Genomic DNA, 23,742 nt, shown 5'->3' on the forward strand with positions numbered 1-23,742 from the left:
TAAATCCAAATCATACTAAACTTGTAATATTATTTTCGTTCCTATCAACTGGTTAATACACGGCGGATAGCGGCGAGGCGGAAGCACTGGCACCAGAACAGAAAGAAAATGCCCTTGTACATGTTATACCATACCCCTAGGTATTCTATAAGAACCATGTTCATGAACGGGAAAGTGTACTAACCCATTTCAATCGTACATTTCTCACCTAAAATGCGCAGTTCGGTGAATAGGTACCCTGCATATTGAAAAAGCAGTAATTTATCTTACACCATTGTCTTGAACATTTGAAATATTCACTATTAGGTTATGAACTGGTTCTTTTTATAAAAAAAAACATCACTTCTATCCTTTTGAAAATCATCAGATGTCACGATGTCAGAAATGTCTTGAAAATTTTGGTTTCATCCTATGTCTTGATTAATCCTTTATCTTGTATTTATAGTAAAGATCCTGCAACAAACTGCCGGGTTACGAGTAGGTTAAATCCTTTGCTTTACGATAGTATAGCATAAACACGAACTCAACAGAATAGCCACATAACCACCTATACAGGATTATTGTTCGTTTGTTTCCTCTTTTTTAAGTTAAGTTTTTGTTACTTACACTAAAGGACAAAACGATAAGAAAACACTAAATGTACTCTCGGAAAAAAAGATATTTTAGCATGAGCCACTATAATCCGACCTGATTCAACTACGCCAGCTATGCTGCGGCCATTTTGTTTTAATCAAATTACTTATAGGATATTGAACATATCTTTTCGGCACGTGACGTCTCTTGACCAACAGAAATGCAAGAAACTTGTAGTAGGCGAGATAATATCACATACGGGCGGCTTAGAATTTAACGGGAAGAATAAATACATACACATACAAATTATCATAAACTGTGATACGTACCGTGTCTGTAGTTTATTCATACTTGATTTCAGTGTTGTAACCTCAGCTTTCAAATTCTTTACCCTTTCACAATATTTAACATTCTCCTCTTCCATTTTATGCATTTTATATTCGATTTCTTGTTTCCGAATCCTGTCTTCATTGCACTTAGTTGTGAGAGAATGCGTGGCCTCATTTAAGTCAAACTTGAGCTGTTCACTTTCTTTGTTATGTTCACAATTAAGCTCTTTAAGTTTGGTGTTCATTGATTTGATATTATCATTTAGACTTTCAATGTGCTTTTTGTTGTCTTCATTCATGTTCATAAGATAGCAGCGTTCCCTGAAATAAAAGATAATAGCAGGTTAATGACTGAAGGTTTATCATGTTACTTAATCCCAATGATATGTTAAATGTCGACTTGATAAACAGTTCATTGCTTGTTTATGTGGAACATCTATATTAATTGTAAATAAAAATAAAGCGCGAACTTTTTAGGAATGCTTCATTTATGCCTTGCTCAACGGATAGGTTTACTTATCTAAATATCTTAACTAAAGCTTTTCTCCTTTTGTTTTGTTATTTAAATGTTTTAACACAGTTTCTTCCCGTAACAATTGTTAGAATTTACATTTATACTTTTTTAAGATTTAACGTCGCACCGACACATGATAGGTCATATGGCGACTTTCCAGCTTTTAATGGAGGAGGAAGACCCCGTGTGCCCATCTGTGCATTATTTCATCACGAGCGGGCACCTGGGTAGAACCACCGATCTTCCGTAACATTTATACTGATAGTGATAGTCAGTATAAATTATTTTTTCGGAAACGACTATATTCTTCATCAACTTCAAAAGAAAGAAAATAAATTGCAAATTTTATTTTGGTTTTGCTCTAAGAAATAAATTATTAACTCATTGATTCAATGAAATGTTTCCTCAAGATATATTAATTTGCAGTAAATACTTACCTGGAATAGTTTTCTTTTGATTGCTTAATTTCATTTTTCAGTTGTACATTTTCTTCCTGTAGTAGTTTCGTTTCAATTGACAGAGAATTAAACCTAGAAATTCAGAATACATCAAACCTGCTTTATACGAATAATGTACATTAAACAAGTCTTTTTGCCAATACCCTAAACGTTAACTAAAGCAAATTTCTGAAATTTTGCATTCATATAATTTTAATGTTACGACCAATTTTTAAAGGTCACAGAGACACATTAACAATTTCATTTTTTTAAAGAAATAAATTTCATTTCATCAGAAACATCTTATCATAAAATATCATGTAGCCCTGCTGTTTTGTCAGCACACTTTCTGTTGTATCAGTCTAAGCTACTCGCATAATTTTCATAACCATTGTGAAAACCTCCATATTCTCATGGAATAATTTTGTTTATATGTCTGACATGAAAAATAACAAAATAACTAAATGTTCTAAATGATAACATATCAAACGTAGGCAAACGTTTTATTCATTCTTTCAAAACTGACCATAGATGTATGAGCGAGTACTTTCGTTAATGCATTTATAAGGAGAAACAAAAACGGGTTGAGGTATAACGATAAACTAATCATATTATATTATAATCTTATTTTGCTATAATTTTGACATCATGTAACTTGTAGATATGGCAAACGGTATTATGTATATAAATAGTATCTATTGATAATTTTTGAAAGATATTGGCAAAACATCTAGTGTTGTCTTAGAATTGTAAAGTGTACTACAGATAAAAATGTAAAAAAAACTTTTTAAAGCTCTATAAGATGCAATAGCACGATGTAATTAATTCCACCGCCATCCATCTTACTTGGGAAACAGTGAAAGAACATTCAGAAGTAAGTCACTAAAATAACTGATCAAGAAGACAAGCAAAAGTTATCGGTAATTTGTTTTCCGTGTTACTGCTTACCTCATATCTTCATGTTTTTCTATGTAGTACATGTTTCAACGACATTGACATTGAAACAATACAATATGCGAAGCTAAACCATTGTCTCGAGCTACATTATGTACCAGTCTTGTTTTACGTGTACACGAGCAAAGGTATTTTCAGTAACCATGACTGTTACCTTGCCCAAAATAACCAACGTTAAATGCGACAGACATTTTGTTCCCATGGAAACTGCATATGGTTTCGTCACAATACCTCAACCCTAACTGAAGGAATATTCAATTGACGAACGCTTTTCATAATGCAAATTCATTTTTTATGCAAGTTTCCTACAAATCAAGTTCAGTCGCAATACCTCATTCTTTAAAGAAGTAACATAGCATAATAGACTTTCTATTAAAACCATGACTTTTTCGTTATAAAATATTTTATCAGTCTTCTCTTTGTTTCAAAGCGCTCCTCCTTAGCTGATAACTCTTGTTCTATAACTTTTACCCTTTGAAAATTATTACAGTAAGATCAGGTTCTTGTGTTAACACATAAAACACAAAACTGAAATATCTTTCTTAAGATAACATATAAGTTAAACATGTATTTTACAGTAGATCAAATTGACGGTTCGGTTTTATAATTGATAAACACAGTAAAAAAGCAGGTAAATTTACCCTGTGGGAATTTTATTAAAGTCCACAGTGTAGATATACAACATAATATCATAATTATCTTACTTTGTTGGGTTTTGCGTCATATGGATACAAAATTAGGTCACATGGTGACTTGAAAATGTCAAAATGTTCATCATGAAAAATAAAGACCTGCTTAAGGGCCATGTTTTCAGATCAGTCCAGAAAGAAATCGAGCACATGGCCCAATCACTTTCTCTGGCTGTTTTATTTAGTCTTGTCTTTATATAAATGTGGTTTTGAAAACAATTTTTATTTAAATTCATATACTAAATTTTTAGAAGAACGTGCATATCTACCTATATACGATTAAAGAAGGAAGAATGTTACGCATTTTGATTTTTAAAGCGAGTTATAGCTAATGCTAATCTTACCTAGTGTGTGCTTTCCGTAACTCATTTTTCAGGTTTTCAGCAAAACTGAAATATCGAAAGGCGAATATTTGCAAAAGGTCATCATGACTTGTAACGTTCACAGATTTTGTTTTTATAAAACTTGAAAAAAATGTGTAGTAAGCATTTGGTTTGAACAATAGCCTTTCGCTTTTTGGTACATGTATTTCAAAATTTGCCAAAACGTTATCATATCTGTGTATTTAACTACCACTTCACAGTCAGATATGTTCTTGTAGCCGTGAAAAGAAAACTATTAAAAGGAAGTACATATTTATTTTACGAAATTGTTCAACGTTCAGGATTCTTTCAAATCAAATAAATGTATCATTATCTAAAAAGAGAATGTTTTGAAAGTACCTGTCACATTCAGCTTCTAAGGCTTCTATGGAAAAGCTGTAAAATATAGCAAAATAAACTTCTTTAAGATAGAACATATAAGCTGGTTATTCATTAACCCTCTTGCGCGAGAGTGTTTTCATACAGCAGCGTGTCACATCTGAAATAATGAAATTATAAATTATGTGAAATATTGTAAAGCATGCAAGTGTTAACATATTGACACACGTCACTAGTGAAGCGATGGTTGGGATGGTTTTGGGGTAACGGGCTTGGGTGTCGGAGATGACATGGTATTAAGAGAGATATATACATACAAACATACATACATACACTTAAAGCGACTAACCCACACATTGTGAATAGTGATTTTTAAAATAATTGATCACCGAAAGGCAAAATGCAGCCACTGTTTCATATATTTACATGAAACATGAATTACGGGAACATTCGAGTTTTTGCAGTTTTTCTCTTGAACTTTTACAAACCGTTGCAACGCTTCATTTTCGTAAACATTGATGACTATAGGACGAAACGCGACAGTTTTTTTTAGACGCTGTCATCACGTAGGCACGCGTCTACCGATTAGGAAAATCAGTATGATTTACTTTGTCTTATTAGGTAACCACTATCGTACTGAATAATATTACCTAAACAATGGACCGTTCTATTATTTAACAAAAACATCGCTGATCTCAAAACCGAACTATAGGTAACGCACATCAGTTTTGGCGTTTAGAAGTGAAAACAAAACAATAACATAAGATTAAGTCAATACACTAACTTTACGATTTAGTCAGTGATTCCTCGTCGGCCGTGCGGTTACGGTATTCGTATTATAACTTTTCGTCGGGAATTAGATTCCCCATTTTTTTCAGTCTGCATTACAGTACATACTTTGTGTAAGTTTGTTTTTCTCCGGTTTCTACTATATTGTTTTGTTTCTTATTTTCATATAAAATTGTTACTAATTAGTAATATCTTTATATCAATCGATCATGAAATTATGGCCGGGCAATGCTTTTGTTAAACTGAAGTGTAATATTGTGATAAAACTTATAAAACTAACCCGTACGCTTAAAAATATCACAGGAAAGCTTAAAAAAATAGATTATATTAAAGGTAGAGTGTATTTAAACATAATTACGTGTCAATTTAGACCTATATAATTTTAGTGAACAATAAAAATTGTTAGAATTAGATTTCTTTCTCGTTTTGTCTTCATTGAATCGTATTGAAAAGAAAAGAAATTTATTACAGTCTTAAGGGTCTGGGAATCGAATTCACGATGAAAAAGTATAAAAGAATACCGTAACCGCTCGTCTAACGAAATCACTGACTGCATAGTAAACGTGCTAAGTGTGTACTGACTTCAATTTATGTTATTGGTTTGTTTGTTTATATTTCAAAACGTCATAATATTGTGCGATAACTATACGTGTACGCTCTATTGAAAATCATATTTGGTGTTATTTTCTCTCTCTATCACGTGCTATTTGCAAGATGCTCGCTGACGGGAATTCCGTTCTTTTTATAAACCGGCAAACCCTTGTCTGCAATTGTAGACGAATGTTTTTATCTTAAATTTGTTAGGAAAACTACGATTTTCAACAGAGTTTGATGAAAAGATCATTTCTTGAATATTATCATCAATATGATAAAATATTTACTTAATCATTCCAAAGTAATTGGGATTGTTCTGAAATATTTTGGAAAAGAAAGATATATACAAAATATTGTTCAGAACTTTCATGAAGATATTGATAGGACTTCTAACGATATTGAAACATACTGAATGTATTTTTGGAACTATAATAATAAGTTACTTAAAACATTGAATATTTATGACACAATATACTCACTTTCTTGCAATATTTCATGAATCATATGTTTTTCACAACATAGTGTTTATAGTAAAAAATATAAAATAACTGACAAAAAAGGTTGTATGTATACTATCGAAATGGTGAGTCTCTTCATTGTCATAGTTCCTAAGGTTAGAAGTGACGCGGAGCATTCTCCGGGAGGATAATAAATAAATATGAAATAATACAGAATGCTTCATAATAAGATGCAAAACAATGTCATAAGTTTAAAGCTACTCACCCACAGTTTGGGTGAAAATTTTCAACAAGTTCATATGACGTAGAATGTATATGTGACACTGAAAAGTGGGTGATAATAAAAGTTATATATTGGTGAAAATGCAAGAAGAATTTAAATTATCCGCATTTTTTCAAAAGCGTTGCAGAGGTTTACTACCTTCTGCACACTATGTTTGGTTATTTGTAAAACTCTTTGTTAATAAGTTTGTACCACTGGTCACTTTCAGAATACTAACAGTTATATATTTTTGAGAGAAGTTATTTTTCGCCTAAATGCGTGGGTCAGTCTCTTTAAGGTAAACAGAAAACAATTATGAGATTATTAAAATTTATGTCAAAGCTTATGAGATTATTAAAATTTATGTCAAAACTGAAAGGCCATTTATCTATTGAATATACTGTACACATTATTTATTCATTATATTCTTTTACTTATCAAATATTATTATGAACATCCACATAAACTAAACTAAATTCTTACAAACAAACTCATTCTGAAACAGAGTTAGAATATTATTAAAAATATAAACTTTTAGAGAAGTAATAAATTCAGTCAAATTCACTAGGTATCAATAAAAATCATGTATAATAGCTATCTCACATCTTATTAGTTTTTGTTTAAATTTCAATGAATTGTTTACATTGAACATCTATGTACTTAATTTTATGCAAACCATTACAGTTTGTAGTAACGTAATTATTAGATAAGTATTTAAATAACGTAAATCAAAAGTCTTTTAAAATTATAATATAATAAACTTCATAACAATTAAAATTAAAATGAAATTTTAACTAAGGAACAACTTTAATTCTACTATACTAATTCGTCAAAGAATGTTAATTTCAAGCAATTTCTGTGAACGTTTAAAAGGTTTTATTATATAAATTTGAGTAAGATCGGATAAAACACACGTATGACACATTCTGAAATATTTTGTTGCAAATATGCTACATGGTGTTCAGTTTAATTAACAACGATTAATAATCATCATTAGTAAATTTTGACATGAAACGTTCAATGTTTGTCATTTTGAAAAACGATTAGCAACGTAGTAGTGTAAACCACTTAGCAATACGTGAAAACCTTGTAGGAACTATCATGTACTTAATAAAATTACTCATGATATTATACTTTAAAGTAAATAAACAAGTCAAGGAAATCTAAATAACAACGTTTCAATTTTTTAATTATTGCACAGATAATGTATGTACAGTAAGTACTGTTACATATACAGGGAGTCAGTGGCGCAGTGATTAGCAAGTTGGACTACGACGCCAGCGGTCCGGGTGCGATTCCCGGTCTCGTCTGATATCCCGACTAGTGTTCAGTGCTGGGTGATTTACTTAGATTGGTACTGTTTCCAGCAGTATCGGCCTAGACTGGAAGCTTTGGGGGTAAATATGACGCCTACCGTGGGCTCGGCTGGAAATAAGTTGTTCTATCCATTCCAGGTGGGGACTTTTGTCGGCTAACCACGTTAAACAAGAAACCTTACCTTTACCTTCACACGGACTATCATACGGATGTGAATAATACCTCATTTTGAAACATTCTTAATGAGTTTAAGTATTACATTATTAGTCCCCTACTGGTTGAAAACCAGTTTTGGGGACTATAGGAATGCGCTTTTCCGTCCGTCCGCCATTCCGTCTTTCTGTCCGTCCGTCCGCAATTTTGTGTCCGGTCCATAACTCTGTCATTCATCATGGGATTTTAGCCTCACTTGGCACATATGTTAACCATGATAAGACGACGTGTCATGCAGAAATCCTGGACCCCTGGCTCAAAGGTCAAGGTCACAATTGGAGGTCAAATGTCAACAGGGCATTTTTTTCCCTGTCCGGTCCATAATTCTGCCATCCATAAAGGGATTTTAAAATTAGTTGACACAAATGTTCCCCATGATAAGACGGACCTCTAGCTCAAAGGTCAAGGTCACAATTGAAGGTCAAGGTCAATAGAGACTTTTTCCTGTCCGGTCCAGAACTCATACATCAAGGGATTTTAAAATTACTTGGCATAAATGTTTCCCATGATGAGACGACGTGTCATGCGCAAGAAACTGGTCTCTAGGTCTAAGGTGAGGTCACACATTCAGGCCAAATACAAGAATGACTTTGTCCGGATCATTTCTTCTTCATGCATGGAGGGATTTTGATGTAACTTAGCACACATGTTCACCACTATGAGGCACCCTTGTTTTAAGAATTATGTCTCTTTAGTTTTACTATAAATAGATTATATTGTAACTTATTTATTACTGGCAGTAGGGAAAAATCGAGACTAGTTTTCTGTGGTACAACATGCATGTTACATCCAGTTTTTAGGTGTATTTTGACCTATCTCCTGGGAAAGAGTTTCTTTTGGACTTGTATTATATAGATTTTTTTGTATCTTCTCTCTGCCGCAGATGTGGTATACCTAGCGAAGTATGTGACTGCAATGTCAGTATGAAGAAATGAATAACATTATCATTATAAGGTACTTGGACTAAGGTACTTGAACTCAAGACAATGCTTAAGTCTACTGAATTTTGTTATTGGAACATATACTGTATTTCACATTATCCTTCAAAACTGCCATTGATAGTCTTTGACTGATATTCTTCTGGAGGAATGGCCCATATTGGCGACAATAAATTGTTATTACCCACAGATACCTTATCGTCACAGACTGGAGTGACACAGACAAAAGTTATATCAACGTAGAGAAGAAGTAACGTTGGGAAAGAGTCTGAAGCTCTTTATAGGCTGCAGCATAGGACCAACTATTAGAAACCACTATTGCATTATATAAGTAACGTTATATAGCTTAAACTAAAGACTTAAAAATGGTACTAGTAGCTTCCTCGTGCTGCCAAACGGGACTTCGGGGCAATTTTAGACGTACATTTATAGTCAAGGGGCCATTTTCGGCCATGTAAGTTTCATTTTTGGAATCTAGGGGCCTCAGGGGCGGGGGGATAATCAGGTATGTCACAAATTTTGGCCCCTGAACACTTTGTCCAAACTTTGACGTACATCGTATGGACACTTTGTCCATAATAGGGGGCCGTAAAGTTGTCTGAGATATGTAAGGGCCATTTGGCTAACCATATGGCCCTTTATTCAGTAGGGATGGACAAATAAGGGGCCCAAATGGTTATATAGGGCCGTTTTACAAAAGGGATTTGGCCCTTTAAAAAAATGGCCCGATATTCCTGTTTGGGCGTACGTCCGCTTGGCGCTCAGCATTCAGAGGGTAGTGCTAGGACTGGTCAGCCCGGTGTCAGTATAATGTGACTGGGTGGGGTATCATGTCACGTGTCTACGGCGTGATATTCCAGTGAGGCAGCACTATAAAGTTGGGCATTGTGCTCATTGCTACAAGTAGACACCGTCGTTTATATGACTGAAAAAATGTTGAAAAAGACGTTAAACTCGAACATACACACATATATAGCCTAAGGTAAGTGATATTAGCCTTTTCATTTCATAAAATTCGAAAGAATCATTCTTTGGGGGAGAAAATTAAGGTTTGAAAGAAACATAAACAGGTTCAATATAAATTAGTTTTACTTAGTTTCTGTTCCATCAATCTCATGTTGAACGATATGAAATATTACAATATACTTACTCAACCATGGTCTTTTTGTCGTCATTACTGTTACTCACATCCATACTCTCGGGTCTTTATGACAGATGTCTAACAACTTAAATGCTGAAGAAAAAAAAAACTTTAATTATGTTAACAAAAAAATCTGCATCTCGATTTTATGATAATAAACATCCAAAATTAAAGAAAGAATAAATAATAACATTTGTTTGGCAACATCTAATTACAGTGGCGTCTAAATTGCATACGAACACTTTAAATGTTTTTATTTTTTTTTTGTTAACTTATCACAAGATTCTAAAATTTCCATTGGTCAACATGTAATCACATGGTCACTATATTTCTGCAGCGTTCAGTAGATTTCCATGTAAGATAAGGCAAGTAAATGGTCACTAAATGTAAGTAAATGGTCACTAAAAGTCAATTATTGGGTTTGTTAGCTTACGCTCCTCCACCTCAATACGCATAGACTCCACATATTCTGCCATATCAAACCCATATGATTTCGGCAATCTAGACACGGAAATTATAGTACTCTCATTCTTTCATAGCACTGGTCAACTCAGTATTATCATTAGTAACGCAAATTCAGGATACGCAAGGTGTTAAAAACGTACCTATGTTGTAAAATCTATATAATCAAACACCATTAAAAATTCCGGTTGAGTTTGACATTAAAGAAATACATAAAACCCGCTTGCATAACATAGTTTTTACCCGAAATGACACAGTGTCAACTTTAATTTATGCATCAACAAGGCACATCAAACTCAAGGGTTTATTAAGTTATGTAAGATTTGATCTAATGGCCTTAAAGTTGAACATAATTGACCCATTTTCAAACTTACAAAAGTAAACATTAATACTAAGTTTCATGAATATCAGACAGAAAATGATGCCTTTAATGTGTAAACAGTGTGTTTCTAAATTTAAAATATCGACTTAGTTTTAGCTAATGATTTAAAATTATCCAGTAAAAACTTGACCTTTATGTTAAATAGACAAACAATATGACTGAATTTCATTAAAGTAAGATAGAAAATGTAGCCTCTTGTGTGTCTTGATTTGACATAATGACCCCGATTTAACCTGACATGACTTATACAAACATCCGACATAAGTGCCATAAAGATCAGAGAGTACATATTGTCCCTGAATTGTTTGTTAGATATATGTTTTGTTCTGTTACTTTATCCGGTAATCTAGTAATTGATCAAAGATTAACAAAATCAATCTCGTGCTATTAATTTAAACATATTGAACGAGTTATCGTGATATAAGGAAACATTATGACTTTCAGGGTGTTATCAGTCAAATTGTTGGTGTATGACGGACTTAGGGTAATAACATTATTACACTGGGCATACTGATAAGCTAAACGTTATATTTTAAATGCATTTGATACATTTGCTACCAAATGAATTCTTCAGTATGAAATATTTAGCATATTTTCAATATTGGTTGTATCTAAACCGAAGTAGACTCAAATTATTGCCAAACTTGAAGACCATTGACTTGAAAAAGGTAATTAAAAATGAGATAGTTTAGTATTCTTACCTGTTGTTGTTCCTGTCCGTAGTACCAATATAACACATGGCCAATAATTATTATATCCTTAAACGTAACCCGAAACAGAAAGTAAACAGTATATATTCGGCTAATGTCGTTTCAGATAAAAGGTATATTTATCTAAGTATCAGATAAAATATCAAACGTACGAAAACGCAGTGGTGACCTCACAGTTCTTATCTACAAATCATATTTCTTATTTCATACTTTACATTTCACATCTCTAAGTTCATACTACGCAGTTCGTAATTAACAAGTGATACTTTACATGTCAGAGTTATCTTTTTGTACAATATCGTGTATTAATATATACCGGGTTTGTGGCCCTTCAAAGCTACACTGAATTCTCTTCTGTATTTTGTCACGAAACGATTAGTCAAAGATTTCCATGATTTTTGTAACAATACACACTTTATGAAATATTGTTCTTAACTACAAATTTCGAAATAGTAACTCGAAATATCTTAATACTAGGTCGAAATTCGACTTACAAAGATTAGATTTTGAGTAACTAGCTAAATCGTATCTCGAAATTTCGACTTAGTTACTGACAAATTACGTAGAGGTATAGGTCCTGGTTAATACGGGGTACGTTGTGCAGCACTCGTGTAACCCTACTGGGTCATACAAGATTAAGATATCACTATTTTAACCATTCTTATAATTATCTGAAGGGGCCTCCGTGGCCGAGTGGTTAAGGTCGCTGACTTCAAATCACTTGCCCCTCATCGATGTGGGTTCGAGCCTCACTCGGGGCGTTGAATTCTTCATGTGATGAAGCCATCCAGCTGGCTTACGGAAGGTCGGTGGTTCTACCCAGGTGCCCGCTCGTGATGAAATAATGCACGAAGGGGCACCTGGGGTCTTCCTCCACCATTAAAAGCTGGAAAGTCGCCATAAGACCTATCATGTGTCGGTGTGACGTTAAATCCAACAAAATAAATAAATAAATATAATTATCTGAAAGGTTTTCGACTTCGTTTGTACCCGCTTGGCAAGGAAATTTAAATATATCCTACATATATATTTACTCTGAATCCGACCAAAGTCGGGTACCTAGATAGTTAGATTTTGAGGAAAGGTCATAGATGTATGGAAGCGTTAATTGACCCCCGAGTTGACGTGAAAATGACGGACATGTCAAGATAGATTATCTCGACATATTGTGTAATATCGTGGCATCTCGAAAATTATTAAGACGACACGCCAGAACTGATTCTTGTCTTGTTGACAAAGGTTCTACCATTGGTCATAATTTATGCTACGCTTACCTAAATCTACTCGATTGTTGACATAACTGGCGTCATACAAAATTGTATCACACAGGAAAATAGGACGGCATGCTACATAATCAAATAGACGTCATCCAAAAATTATGTGGAAATGTAAAAAACGTTCTAGTTTATGTTAACATACTGTGATATACCTTGTTTTCTTGTAAAATATTTACACGTCGTGAGCCGATACCTTTGTATTATTTAAAGAAAATTAAGCAAAATGTCGGTAGTTTTGTATTAGCTTTGGAATTCTGCCATTTTCGTTGGAAGCTATGGCTGCATAAAACTACGGTAATTATTTCATGCTTGTACTATTATTGTTGTTGTTGTTGCTGTTGTTGTTGTTAATGTTCTTATTCTCATAGTTTCATTATTTATGATAATATTTTTTAAGCTGTAAAGACCATAACTCTCCATCAACATTATTGCTTATGGTTCTGGCGAAAGGCTATATCATCCGCAGGATGCGACTAGTAAGGCAATGATCTTTCTTTAATTTAATGTTCTGATTTCAGGAATTGCCATCACTCTATTAGTATTCGTTTGGCAATATCCCTAACAAGTCTTAGACCAGTCATATCATTGTCCCCCGTAAAGATTTATTTGAAATTGTGTAATCCTGCTTTTTATGATTTTTATGAATAATTGTTACCGGATTTAGAAAATTCTAGACGTTTCGAATATATGATATATTGAGTATCTTGAGATACTTTTCAAGCCCAAAGTGATAAGGAAATCAACTGCTTTTTATGAAAAAAGTGCTGCTCTCCAATGAGAATTACAATTTATTATTAAAAATAAAACGAAAATAGAATGTTTTGATATTTCTGTCAAGTTCTTGCAAAATGCTGTGCAAAATAACTAAATTTATGTTCAAATTGCTAGTTCACGAAGGATTTTTTGACACTTGGACTGATTTATTTTCATTGCATGTGATAAAAAAGTAATAAACACTTAACTAGCTGCATCCCACCCGCTTAGCTCAGTAGGGAGAGCGTTGGTCTACGGATCGTGGGGTCGCGAGTTCGATCCTCGGGCAGGGCGTATGTTCTCCGTGACTATTTGATAAACGACATTGTGTCTGAAATCATTAGTCCTCCGCCTCTGATTCATCTGGGGAAGTTGGCATTACTTACAGAGAACAGGTTTGTACTGGTACAGAATCCAGGAACACTGGTTAGGTTACCTGCCCGCCGTTACATGACTGAAATACTGTTAAGAAACGGTGTTAAACCCAAAACAAACAAACAAAATTAACTGGTTGCCTCCATTTTTAAGGCATTTTCTTAAATGTCAAACTGCCATGTCGTTTTGATAATTTTTCTGATTAAGCAAAAGTAAGTGCTGAGTGGTTAGATTATTGATTCCATATCTATCAACGTGTTGCTAGGTGTTCCTTCCCCTTTTCTACCCTCGCTAATATACAATGAAGTAGCTCATTATATAAAATGTAGAAAAAGTATAATTATTGATATAATAAAAAAATCTGTTTTGTCATTTCAGTTATATGTTTGCCTGTTCTTTCGTGAAAGCTGTGTTGCCTGGTTTGGTGTCAACAAGTTCAAAGATGTATTAGTTACGTAATATTTTCGGCTTTGATATATACTTGGAAAGTTACAGTTTATTTTATATTTTACACATAACATTGCGGTAACTCTTCGACATGCAAGACAGACTGTCGGACGCCCTTGGGTGAGGAGCTATAGGGCTGGTTCTACGTCACCTTGTGTAATAAATGAAGTGAGAAAGCTTTTCAACAGATGGCATAATATGGAACATGTTTAAGTCATCAGACAGAGCGAAGGAATCGCAAGAAATAGCCAGGGATATATTAAAGACCATGGATACATTGATGTGATTTCAAAACGTCTGTTACAGAGAATTACATAGATTAAAAGTGGGCATGCATTAAAACGATCACCTAAATGTTAAAACTTTTGGAATTTTAGTGCATATGGCTATACAATGTAGATGGAAACTCAGGAAAAGTACTAAGGTTACGAGTATGTTATAAAGATCCGCCAAAGATTGGCTGACTATATTAAGTCTATACTTTTAAGTTCCGAGGGTTGTTCGTGCAGTTATTGCACCAGATCTTCAAAAAGGCATCAAGATACTATTATGGTGTTAGTATTTCGGATAGAACGAGCATTTTAGACAAGAGATCCAAAAAAACAAGGAAAAACACTCGCACACCACACACACTCAGACACAAAATAAACACAAAACAAACAAATACAGGAACACAATGGGCACCGCCTTGGGACGGTCAGTAGCAAAACCACCACTGGGGAGTTTAAACCGATTTACCTCACTTTTATCCCCACCATGTTCCAGAGTCACAAGACCGTGTAAATAAAAGTTATCCCCGCCAGGTGAAACCCTAATAGGCTGATCACTACCAAATAGAATGTAAGCCTCCGCAGGTCTAGTCACAAGTAGTCCAAATATAAATAGTACTAATCTTTTTTCCTTTCCTAGTGCATTTTCACGGCAGCAACGTGCTTACTTTTACCCTACCGCGTTTCAGTATGTATCACTTTGCATTCTAATGAAATCGGCATGTTCCTATCGCATGCTAGACAAAAATGGCGGCGTAAGAATTTAATGTCACGAAAAGAGAAATTGAAAGAAGCGAAAAGTAGTAAATTCAGCGGGTTGTATTTAACGAACTGTAGTTTTCTTATATAAAAGTTAACACCCCCTTTCCTTTTTGTTTTTCTAAAGTAGCGATCTAGTTCTTTATGGGAATATAAGTGTCTGAAAATCTGATATGCTAGAAAATGTCGAAACACCGTTATGAAGTGAGTGGATTTTATATGAAATAAAGAACAGCTGGATTTAGTGGTGTTCAGCCTATAAGGGGCAATACATGTTATTTTCTGAAACCCCTCAAAAATGAATGGAAATGCCATTAATCTATTCTTTATATGTAAAACGGTAACAAATGGCTGAAAACGCTTAAATTTCTTGTGTTTTTTGGAATTTAGATCGAATTTTCGACCAGGTGGCACTATTTTGGTTCGTTTTAGGACCTAGTAAATGTCTTTTCTCGCATTTTAGCTCTTCAGTTGTCTAAATATTATTGAAATTAGCATGTTTCTGAATGAAAATGACAAACATCGTTACGATTAAATGGATGTTAAATGTAAATTCCACGAATAAGGTAAAATTAATTGAAATATTGCTTGCACAGGGCTAAATTCTGCATATTTTTGGGATGGGGGTGACCTGTAATGAATTGTCATTTCTCTATATTTTCTCAATATTTTGCACCAAAACAAAGCAGAATCATTGTGAAATAGGTGTACCTTGAGAATGAATGCAAATTCATGGAAAAATCAAACAAAATATTTCTCTTATAGGCTGATCACTACCAAATAGAATGTAAGCCTCCGCAGGTCTAGTCACAAGTAGTCCAAATATAAATAGTACTAATCTTTTTCCTTTCCTAGTGCATTTTCACGGCAGCAACGTGCTTACTTTTACCCTACCGCGTTTCAGTATGTATCACTTTGCATTCTAATGAAATCGGCATGTTCCTATCGCATGCTAGACAAAAATGGCGGCGTAAGAATTTAATGTCACGAAAAGAGAAATTGAAAGAAGCGAAAAGTAGTAAATTCAGCGGGTTGTATTTAACGAACTGTAGTTTTCTTATATAAAAGTTAACACCCCCTTTTCTTTTTGTTTTTCTAAAGTAGCGATCTAGTTCTTTATGGGAATATAAGTGTCTGAAAATCTGATATGCTAGAAAATGTCGAAACACCGTTATGAAGTGAGTGGATTTTATATGAAATAAAGAACAGCTGGATTTAGTGGTGTTCAGCCTATAATATACGAAAAGGCAACAGAATGATACTTTTTTGCAAGTGCTCGAAAACAAACTGGATTCATTTGGACAAAGAAAAGTTTGAATAGTCAAGTAACACTTTTGTTCAGTGCAAAACAATGTACATTAACTGGTTGTAGATAGATCTAAATATGTAATGCTTCTTTTAGAAATATACAAGACTACCGTTTAGTGTCTGAATTAGTTGTCTTCCTTGAACAATTTCACTAACATTGCAAGAGATGCTAACTAATATAAACTGTTAAAAATGCGGTGAACAATCTAATTATAATAACTGGCTATTTTGTAGTACCAGTATGTTGTATAGTTTTTGTTTTTGTTTTTTTTTGGGTTTTTTTTGCTTTCATAGAATGTTTTCAAATTCACATATATGTTAGGAAAATTTGTGCTGAAAACAATGAACAAATAAAAACAATTCTTTCTATAAATGAATACTGAATAATCTGAAAGGGGATTTTGTCTTATCAATAATACAAAGTTAACTTAAATGTCTAACATTATATAAACAGAACTGTCTTTGTACTAACGTGCGCTGTCAAAATACAGCCACGAAAATGGCAAGATACATGTCAGGCATGATTCATGTCAATACAACATAATCAACATTTGATTACTAATAAAACTTATTAAAAAGATTATTTTATTTAAGATTTCTCATATTTAAGTTTGTCTGTAACATGTTTCAAGAAATGTTGACTTCACTTCAGTTTTCCATAGATGGTGTCGGCCGCGCAGAAACATGCGCATAAAAAACTACCGGAATTCCCATTAAATGTGCTTTGATATTTCTTTTAAATGTAATACTTAAATTTTATATTGTTACATTTTGCACAAAACTGTATAAGGCAGATAAAAAGAAACCACCGCTTATGACTGAAATGTCATTCAGTAAATAAACACTAGAAATTTGCTTTCTTAATTCACTGAAGAATACCAGAGAAAATGGATTCGTTCAATGTTGTTAGAGAAGAGATGCTGTTTACAATGTCTTATTGTCCCAAATGTATAAAAAGATCGAGAAAATATGCTTTAAACGACCCTATACCTTTTGAGCATCCTTGGCCTGTCTTAGGCATCATCTGCATCCATATATCTTGTGTGTATCTTAAAAAATGCAGAAATTATCATAAACCGATCAATTATCAATTATAAATTTTAGAGTTGTCGTTGTGAATATTAAAGGCCAGAAGAGATCTGCCCAAATACTTTAATGCTTATCTTTTTACAGATTTTACAGATTTTATAATATAGCAGATGTATCTGGTAATAAGTCGAACAAATGACTGCGAAAAAAGTTACACCAAATACGCAAAGAACTGCTACGCGCTTCTGAGTAATATAGACCTAATGAAACTTTACCACAAATTAAATCATATTGTAAATAACAATTGACATCATTAAAGCGGATATTACAATATAAAATAAATAATTCCTTTCAAAAGTTTCAAGTAAATATGGTAGCCCGTGTATGAGTAAAATAATCGCAGTTGATTCAAAATCTATACATGGTGGTGGAGATGTCGTTCTTGACATGTCCACTTTCCAACAATGTATTCTTTTGTATGCAATGAAAATAAAATTCCTCTCGCACTTATGCTTGCTTTAGGCAAGACATTAATAAAGCGCAACTATTACAGTATTCAAGGAAAGTGAGCCTACAAAAAAATTCCAATTTTCTTAGTAAAAATAAGGTCTCATTTCCGACAAAATTTATGTTCTTGGCCTGCATTCATAGCTAATAATGATACATTTTAAAGCAATGACCCATATAGTATTCAAGTAAAGTAGACCGTAAACACAAGTTTTAATTAGAAAATTCAATAGCCTGGTGGTAGAGCGTCCGCTTCTAGGGCGGGAGGTCGTGGGCACGTGGGCACGACCCCCGGCCGCGTCATACCAAAGACATGAAAAATGGTTCCTGTAGCTCCCTTGCTTGGCGCTAAGCATAAAAAGGGAAAATGATTTCTTCTCTCAGAGGTGTCGAGAGTGATTTATATAAGTTGTAGAACTTCCTTCACAATCGACCTGATATAAATTATTGCAGGAGTTATGGTTCCTGGCAAACCTAATAATGATGCGTGTGCATAGTTTAAAAGCTTTTGTTCTCATTATTACAGTACAGTAGAGTAAAATATATAAAAAAAAATTCGATGTTCTTAAGTATAAAAAGGGTCATAACATACTCATATAATGAGTATTCTAACATAATGGTACTACAGAACGCGTGGTCTTGAACACGATCCCCGGGCGTGGGGTTTATTCTGTGTGACGATTTTGGTAACAAACATTGTGTCTAAAATCATCCGTCCTCCACCTCTGATTCACTTGGAGAAGTTTACAATTACTTGCGGATAACAGGTATATCTAATGGAGTTATTTCAAAAAGTAAATAAAGCTGAGTTACGGGTCTTTTGTGGTACAAGTCCTCCCAGTACTATCTATCAATGTTAAATTTCTATCAAGCTCTTTTAATTGTTTTGAAGATATGCTGTGCACAAATGTTTTATACGTAAATCAGATAAAGGGAGAAGGCATTGTTATGTGACAGATTACAAACAGTATAAACACTATATTCGTCCTAGGTCTATAAACTGTGTGGAATTTACACACAAGTAATTGAAATAGGCCTGGGTTGTTTCCAAAGGTTCTTTAAACTAGTCATCTGCATCCTGCAATTCATAAGAAGTTGTTCAAAGATATTTTCATATTTAGTTCAACTGGCCCCTTAATACGAGCATAGACCACCACTTGAACAAATCTTGGAGAAGACCGTACAATGATGCTACAGCCAAAGTTTGATAAATATCCATCAAGCAGTTCATGGGGAGAAATGGTTTGAAGGTATTGTTATTTTAGCTCCAGTTACCAATAAAAAGGACAAAGCTCACTCATTAAAAATGGGAGAGGACCTTAAGGATGTGTTAAATTAAAATCCATTAAGCGGTTCACGAGGAGACTTCGTTTTAAGAATTTTCATTTTTTTTAGATATTGTGTCCTCTAGAAAGGTCTTGTCATACCAATTGTAGTAATTCTGGGAGATGACCCTACAGAAATACTACAGACTATGTTTGATAAAAATCCAACGAGCTGTTCACGAGGGAGTTGTCACATTTTTAGTTGATTCTTTGGCCCAGGATGTGTTAAGTTTTGAACCAGCATCCAGCAAAACAAAAAGCAGTAAAATCACAGTTTACCTTAATGACTTTCCGTGAATAATCTCTGTTGAATATTAATGTATTAAACCACATAAAAATTTCACGTAGAGTAATATGTGGTGTACTAATGCTTTGCAACGAGAATACCACTCTAAAAGAATCTGGATCTGGCATACAAAAGGTTGGGTAGGGGAACGTACTTATTCTTTTGTTATCTAAAACGTACACATAAAACCTTTTTAGAAATTTACAAATTCATGTCAAAGTAATAAAGCTTATTTAAAAAATATTTAATTTTTTTATTTTAAATGCATGTATTTAAAAAAATAATACAACCATTTCGATTTTGATTGTAGTGCATATTACTTACAATGTAACACAGCGTTTTATATGACAAAATGTAACGTGAAAATGTGTGAAATGGCAAAATTCTACAGATATATAGATATAGACAGAAAGTGGACACAGTAATTACTTTTATATAAGAACAAACTAACTTTTTCATGAGATTAGATTAAAAACTTGTTAACGTAATAAGAAAAGGCACAATAGCACAGTCTGTTTCATTTTTTTCTGTTTATGGAGATGTAATAAAATGTGCAGTTTCCCTTATGTGTCCTAGCACCGGCTTAAGCGGAATTCTTTTACAGTGAAAATGAATGTTCTCAATGATCGAAAAGTACCAAAAATATAACAACACTACGTCCATGTACGGGGAGACTTTTATTCAATTTTTACTCTTGTTCACCTGATATATTATGATTCAAAAACAAACTTAACATTATAGATATTGCCTTATGTCCTGTAAATTAGTAGATACAAGATGTAGCCATGGTTGAATCTTTATAGCTGGTTCAACGTTATATAAAAACAAGATTTAGCTTACCAAAAGATTCCTTCTTACAAAACACATTTTTCATAATTGTTTTATTAAACATCTGTAACAGGATGCTCAAAACAGATCCCTTCAAAAGAACATTTAACATTAGATATTCTTTTGAAGGGATCTGTTTTGAGCATCCTGTTACAGATGTTTAATAAAACAATTATGAAAAATGTGTTTTTGTTAGTTTACGTGCATTCTTATCTATTTAAAAATATTTAAAGTTATTTCACACAAACATTTATTTAACTTATGATAATAATCAAACACCTTTAGATAAGCGATTCTACCTAAATATTATCAGCGGACAATAAATAAAAAAGACATCATTCTATCAACATTTCGTGAATCCACTGTCGAAACCTTCCCTGGTAGCACAGATCGGAATTTGGCCGTATCTTGGCTCTTTGTAAATTTAAAGTTCACGTAGCAGTACATGGACAGAAAAGTGCTGCAAAACGCCTTAATTGCATCGCATGATTGATACTGCCAGCTCCAAAACGAAATATGGCCGTCTGGGGCTAGAAGAAGAAGGGCTTATAATTATATAAGTCGGCACCAACAATCTAATGGGTTTGAAAAAATGCGTACAAAAAGTCCACAGCTTGAATCTTACAAAACAATTTATCAAAAGGCATGAAATTAAAAAGTTCGAAACATTTTATAACTCAATAAAGTGAAAAAAAAATGCATTATACAGTTCTGGATAGAACAAGGGAAGTAATTGAAATGCTGTAATATACGGTGACGTAGCATTAACAGACAAGCGAAAAAATCTCGAATTACTTTATATGTACAGTATGTTTTGATGGTAATACTTAACGTCAAAATAATATAGTTAATATGAAAAAAAGATCCTTTAAAAGCAAATGAATGCAACCAAGAAGAATAATAGCAGACGATATTTTTGGGCGGAAGTCTATTTTTAGATGATGCATGTTTATTTAATTAATCTCGATTCTACATTATGACATGTTAGATTTAGGAGTTATATTATTTAAACTATATTATTGTTTCTTGTAGGTCTTATATTATGTAGCTGAATTTCACTAAAGATTAACTTAAAGATGCGTAAACACACATTGGCAAAGAGGCTATTTGTAATTAATATGCATGAGTCCAAGATGGCAGCGCCCTACTGGAATTTGGATGCCTTTGGTGATACCCTTGTATCCATTACTTGCTCAGTCAAGTGTAACATGTTCACCATAAGTGTTCCTTCCCTTGAGAAGGAACAATAAGATGTCAATAACTTAACATTGATGTTGCCTTTATATCCAATACTGTTCACAGTATAAATAAATTTCAAAGACGCATCGGTTTCTAATATTCCAAATTCAAGAAGCATGTTAACAATTCTCCATTGTGTCCTACATCAAAAGAAGTAAAACATTTCAACTTAAAATGCTTTCCGCTCTTAAGTATCTACCTTGACTGTAATCATGTCAGAATTGCTATTATATTATCAAATACTTTCTAGTTATTTAAATGTGTCTGACAGCTTCAATTTTACTCCCACATTTAGGGTATTTCTTCCTACATTGTTTTTAAAAATATGTAGTGTACAAAATATACAGGCGGTAAGGTCACATAGATGAAAATATCCTGAAGGCTCTCTATCAAAGCAGGCTATGCACAAGTTAGGCTTATGACAAACCTGAAAACAGAAACAAGATAAAAACTAAACTGTAATTAAAATGATCCCTGTGTATAGCTAAATGATATCAAAACATAGCTTCAACAAGTATTATCATATAAAATAAATTTGGTTATAAAAATATATCATTTGCATGCCTTTAGTTGAACAAAGAAGTTAATCAAAATAATAACTACAAGTTACATAACAAATTATTTCAACGCTTTTTAGCAATCTAATTATTATACCAATGAAAATGTATAAGAATTTGAAATATACCCCCATTTGACTATGTTGTCTTTCCACCATGCTCGTTCAGTACATCATTGCCAGTCTCTCACCACTTCCTCCGGTGGTCTGAATATATAAATAAAATTGTTTGCAAAACGAGGTTATTCTATTAAAATATGTATACAAATGTTTCAATAGCTAGGTTGAATTGTCGGCTATAAGTGAGGGAGTGGGGCTCTATCTCTATCTTAGCTATTAGGGTAAATATTTCCTTTACGACTTCTCACTCGGACTGAAGACATATTGATTATAATATTTTATCGCTGATTTCGGTAAGAAACTGTTATGAAGCGAATTCAGAAATTCATGATAAATTCAGACAGTTATGAGCACAATCCAATTAAAAAAAAAATGTATTTAAAAAAATAACAACAACAACAAAAAATGAGTATGCAATCAGATAAACAAGACTACAGAAGCCTATCTTGAAAAAATACGTGTAGGGTGCCCAGTGGTCCGGTAACTGCACCCTTCAACCCCGGGTCTGACCAAAAGGAAAAGCCTCTGTCTTTTCTTACAAATACCTATTGTACACCCTTAGCACAAACTAATGTTTATATTTTAATCTATTCATGGTTACAAATTAATTCAATTAAAAAGTCGTTAATTACTATTTTAATTTATATAATATTGTATAAACGTACCGAAATGGACACGTCCGTCTGTCTGGAACACACACGGATTCAAGAAATACTTTATGTTGCCTTTTGTATTCCTGTAAGTTGACATTTTCATCTTGTGATTTTCTCGTTTAAATTTAGGAAGCAAAACCATGTTAATCAAATGGCAAGTCGACTTATATTTAAGTAACATGATACGTTACATAATGGCATGTCGCCTTACTGCGACTACATAAAGACGTACCACATAGTAAATTAAGGTAAGCGTTGCATAAATTATGATCTGTCGTAGAAACTTTGTCAACAAGACCAGAATCAGTTCTGGCGTGACGTCTTAATAATATCCGAGATGCCAGGATATTACACGATATGTCGAGAAAATCTATCCTGACCTGTCTGTCATTTTCACGTCAACTCGGGGGTCAATTAACGCTTCCATATAGATGGCTACTTGTTTATGTTTGTCCTTAGAATATCTAACTATTTCGACTACGTCTGGAATGTTTCCGACCGAGGTCGATCTCCTATCACAGGCACCGGAGCATACTATACATATAAAT

At 33.5% G+C, this 23,742-nt stretch overlaps 1 protein-coding gene and 1 long non-coding RNA gene across 2 annotated transcripts; both read right to left on the minus strand.

The window, feature by feature from the left end:
• Positions 1 to 902: 902 nt before the first annotated feature.
• LOC128553547 (uncharacterized) lies at positions 903 to 11,672 on the minus strand (the record flags this gene model as incomplete). The annotated part of the gene is made up of 6 exons (XM_053534730.1): positions 11,455 to 11,672; positions 9,919 to 10,002; positions 4,219 to 4,254; positions 3,841 to 3,885; positions 1,854 to 1,946; positions 903 to 1,223 (listed from the first exon to the last, which is right to left on the minus strand). Coding segments are annotated over exons 2-6 (539 nt in total), but the record flags the coding sequence as incomplete, so codon positions are not given.
• Positions 11,673 to 20,779: 9,107 nt separating this feature from the next.
• On the minus strand, positions 20,780 to 23,449 carry LOC128553546 (uncharacterized). The gene is made up of 3 exons (XR_008369370.1): positions 23,207 to 23,449; positions 22,551 to 22,628; positions 20,780 to 22,292 (listed from the first exon to the last, which is right to left on the minus strand). It is a non-coding gene; the product is annotated as an uncharacterized LOC128553546 (long non-coding RNA).
• Positions 23,450 to 23,742: the final 293 nt, after the last annotated feature.

Source organism: Mercenaria mercenaria, unplaced genomic scaffold (genome assembly GCF_021730395.1).
Source record: "Mercenaria mercenaria strain notata unplaced genomic scaffold, MADL_Memer_1 contig_3933, whole genome shotgun sequence".
Taxonomy (NCBI): domain Eukaryota; kingdom Metazoa; phylum Mollusca; class Bivalvia; order Venerida; family Veneridae; genus Mercenaria; species Mercenaria mercenaria.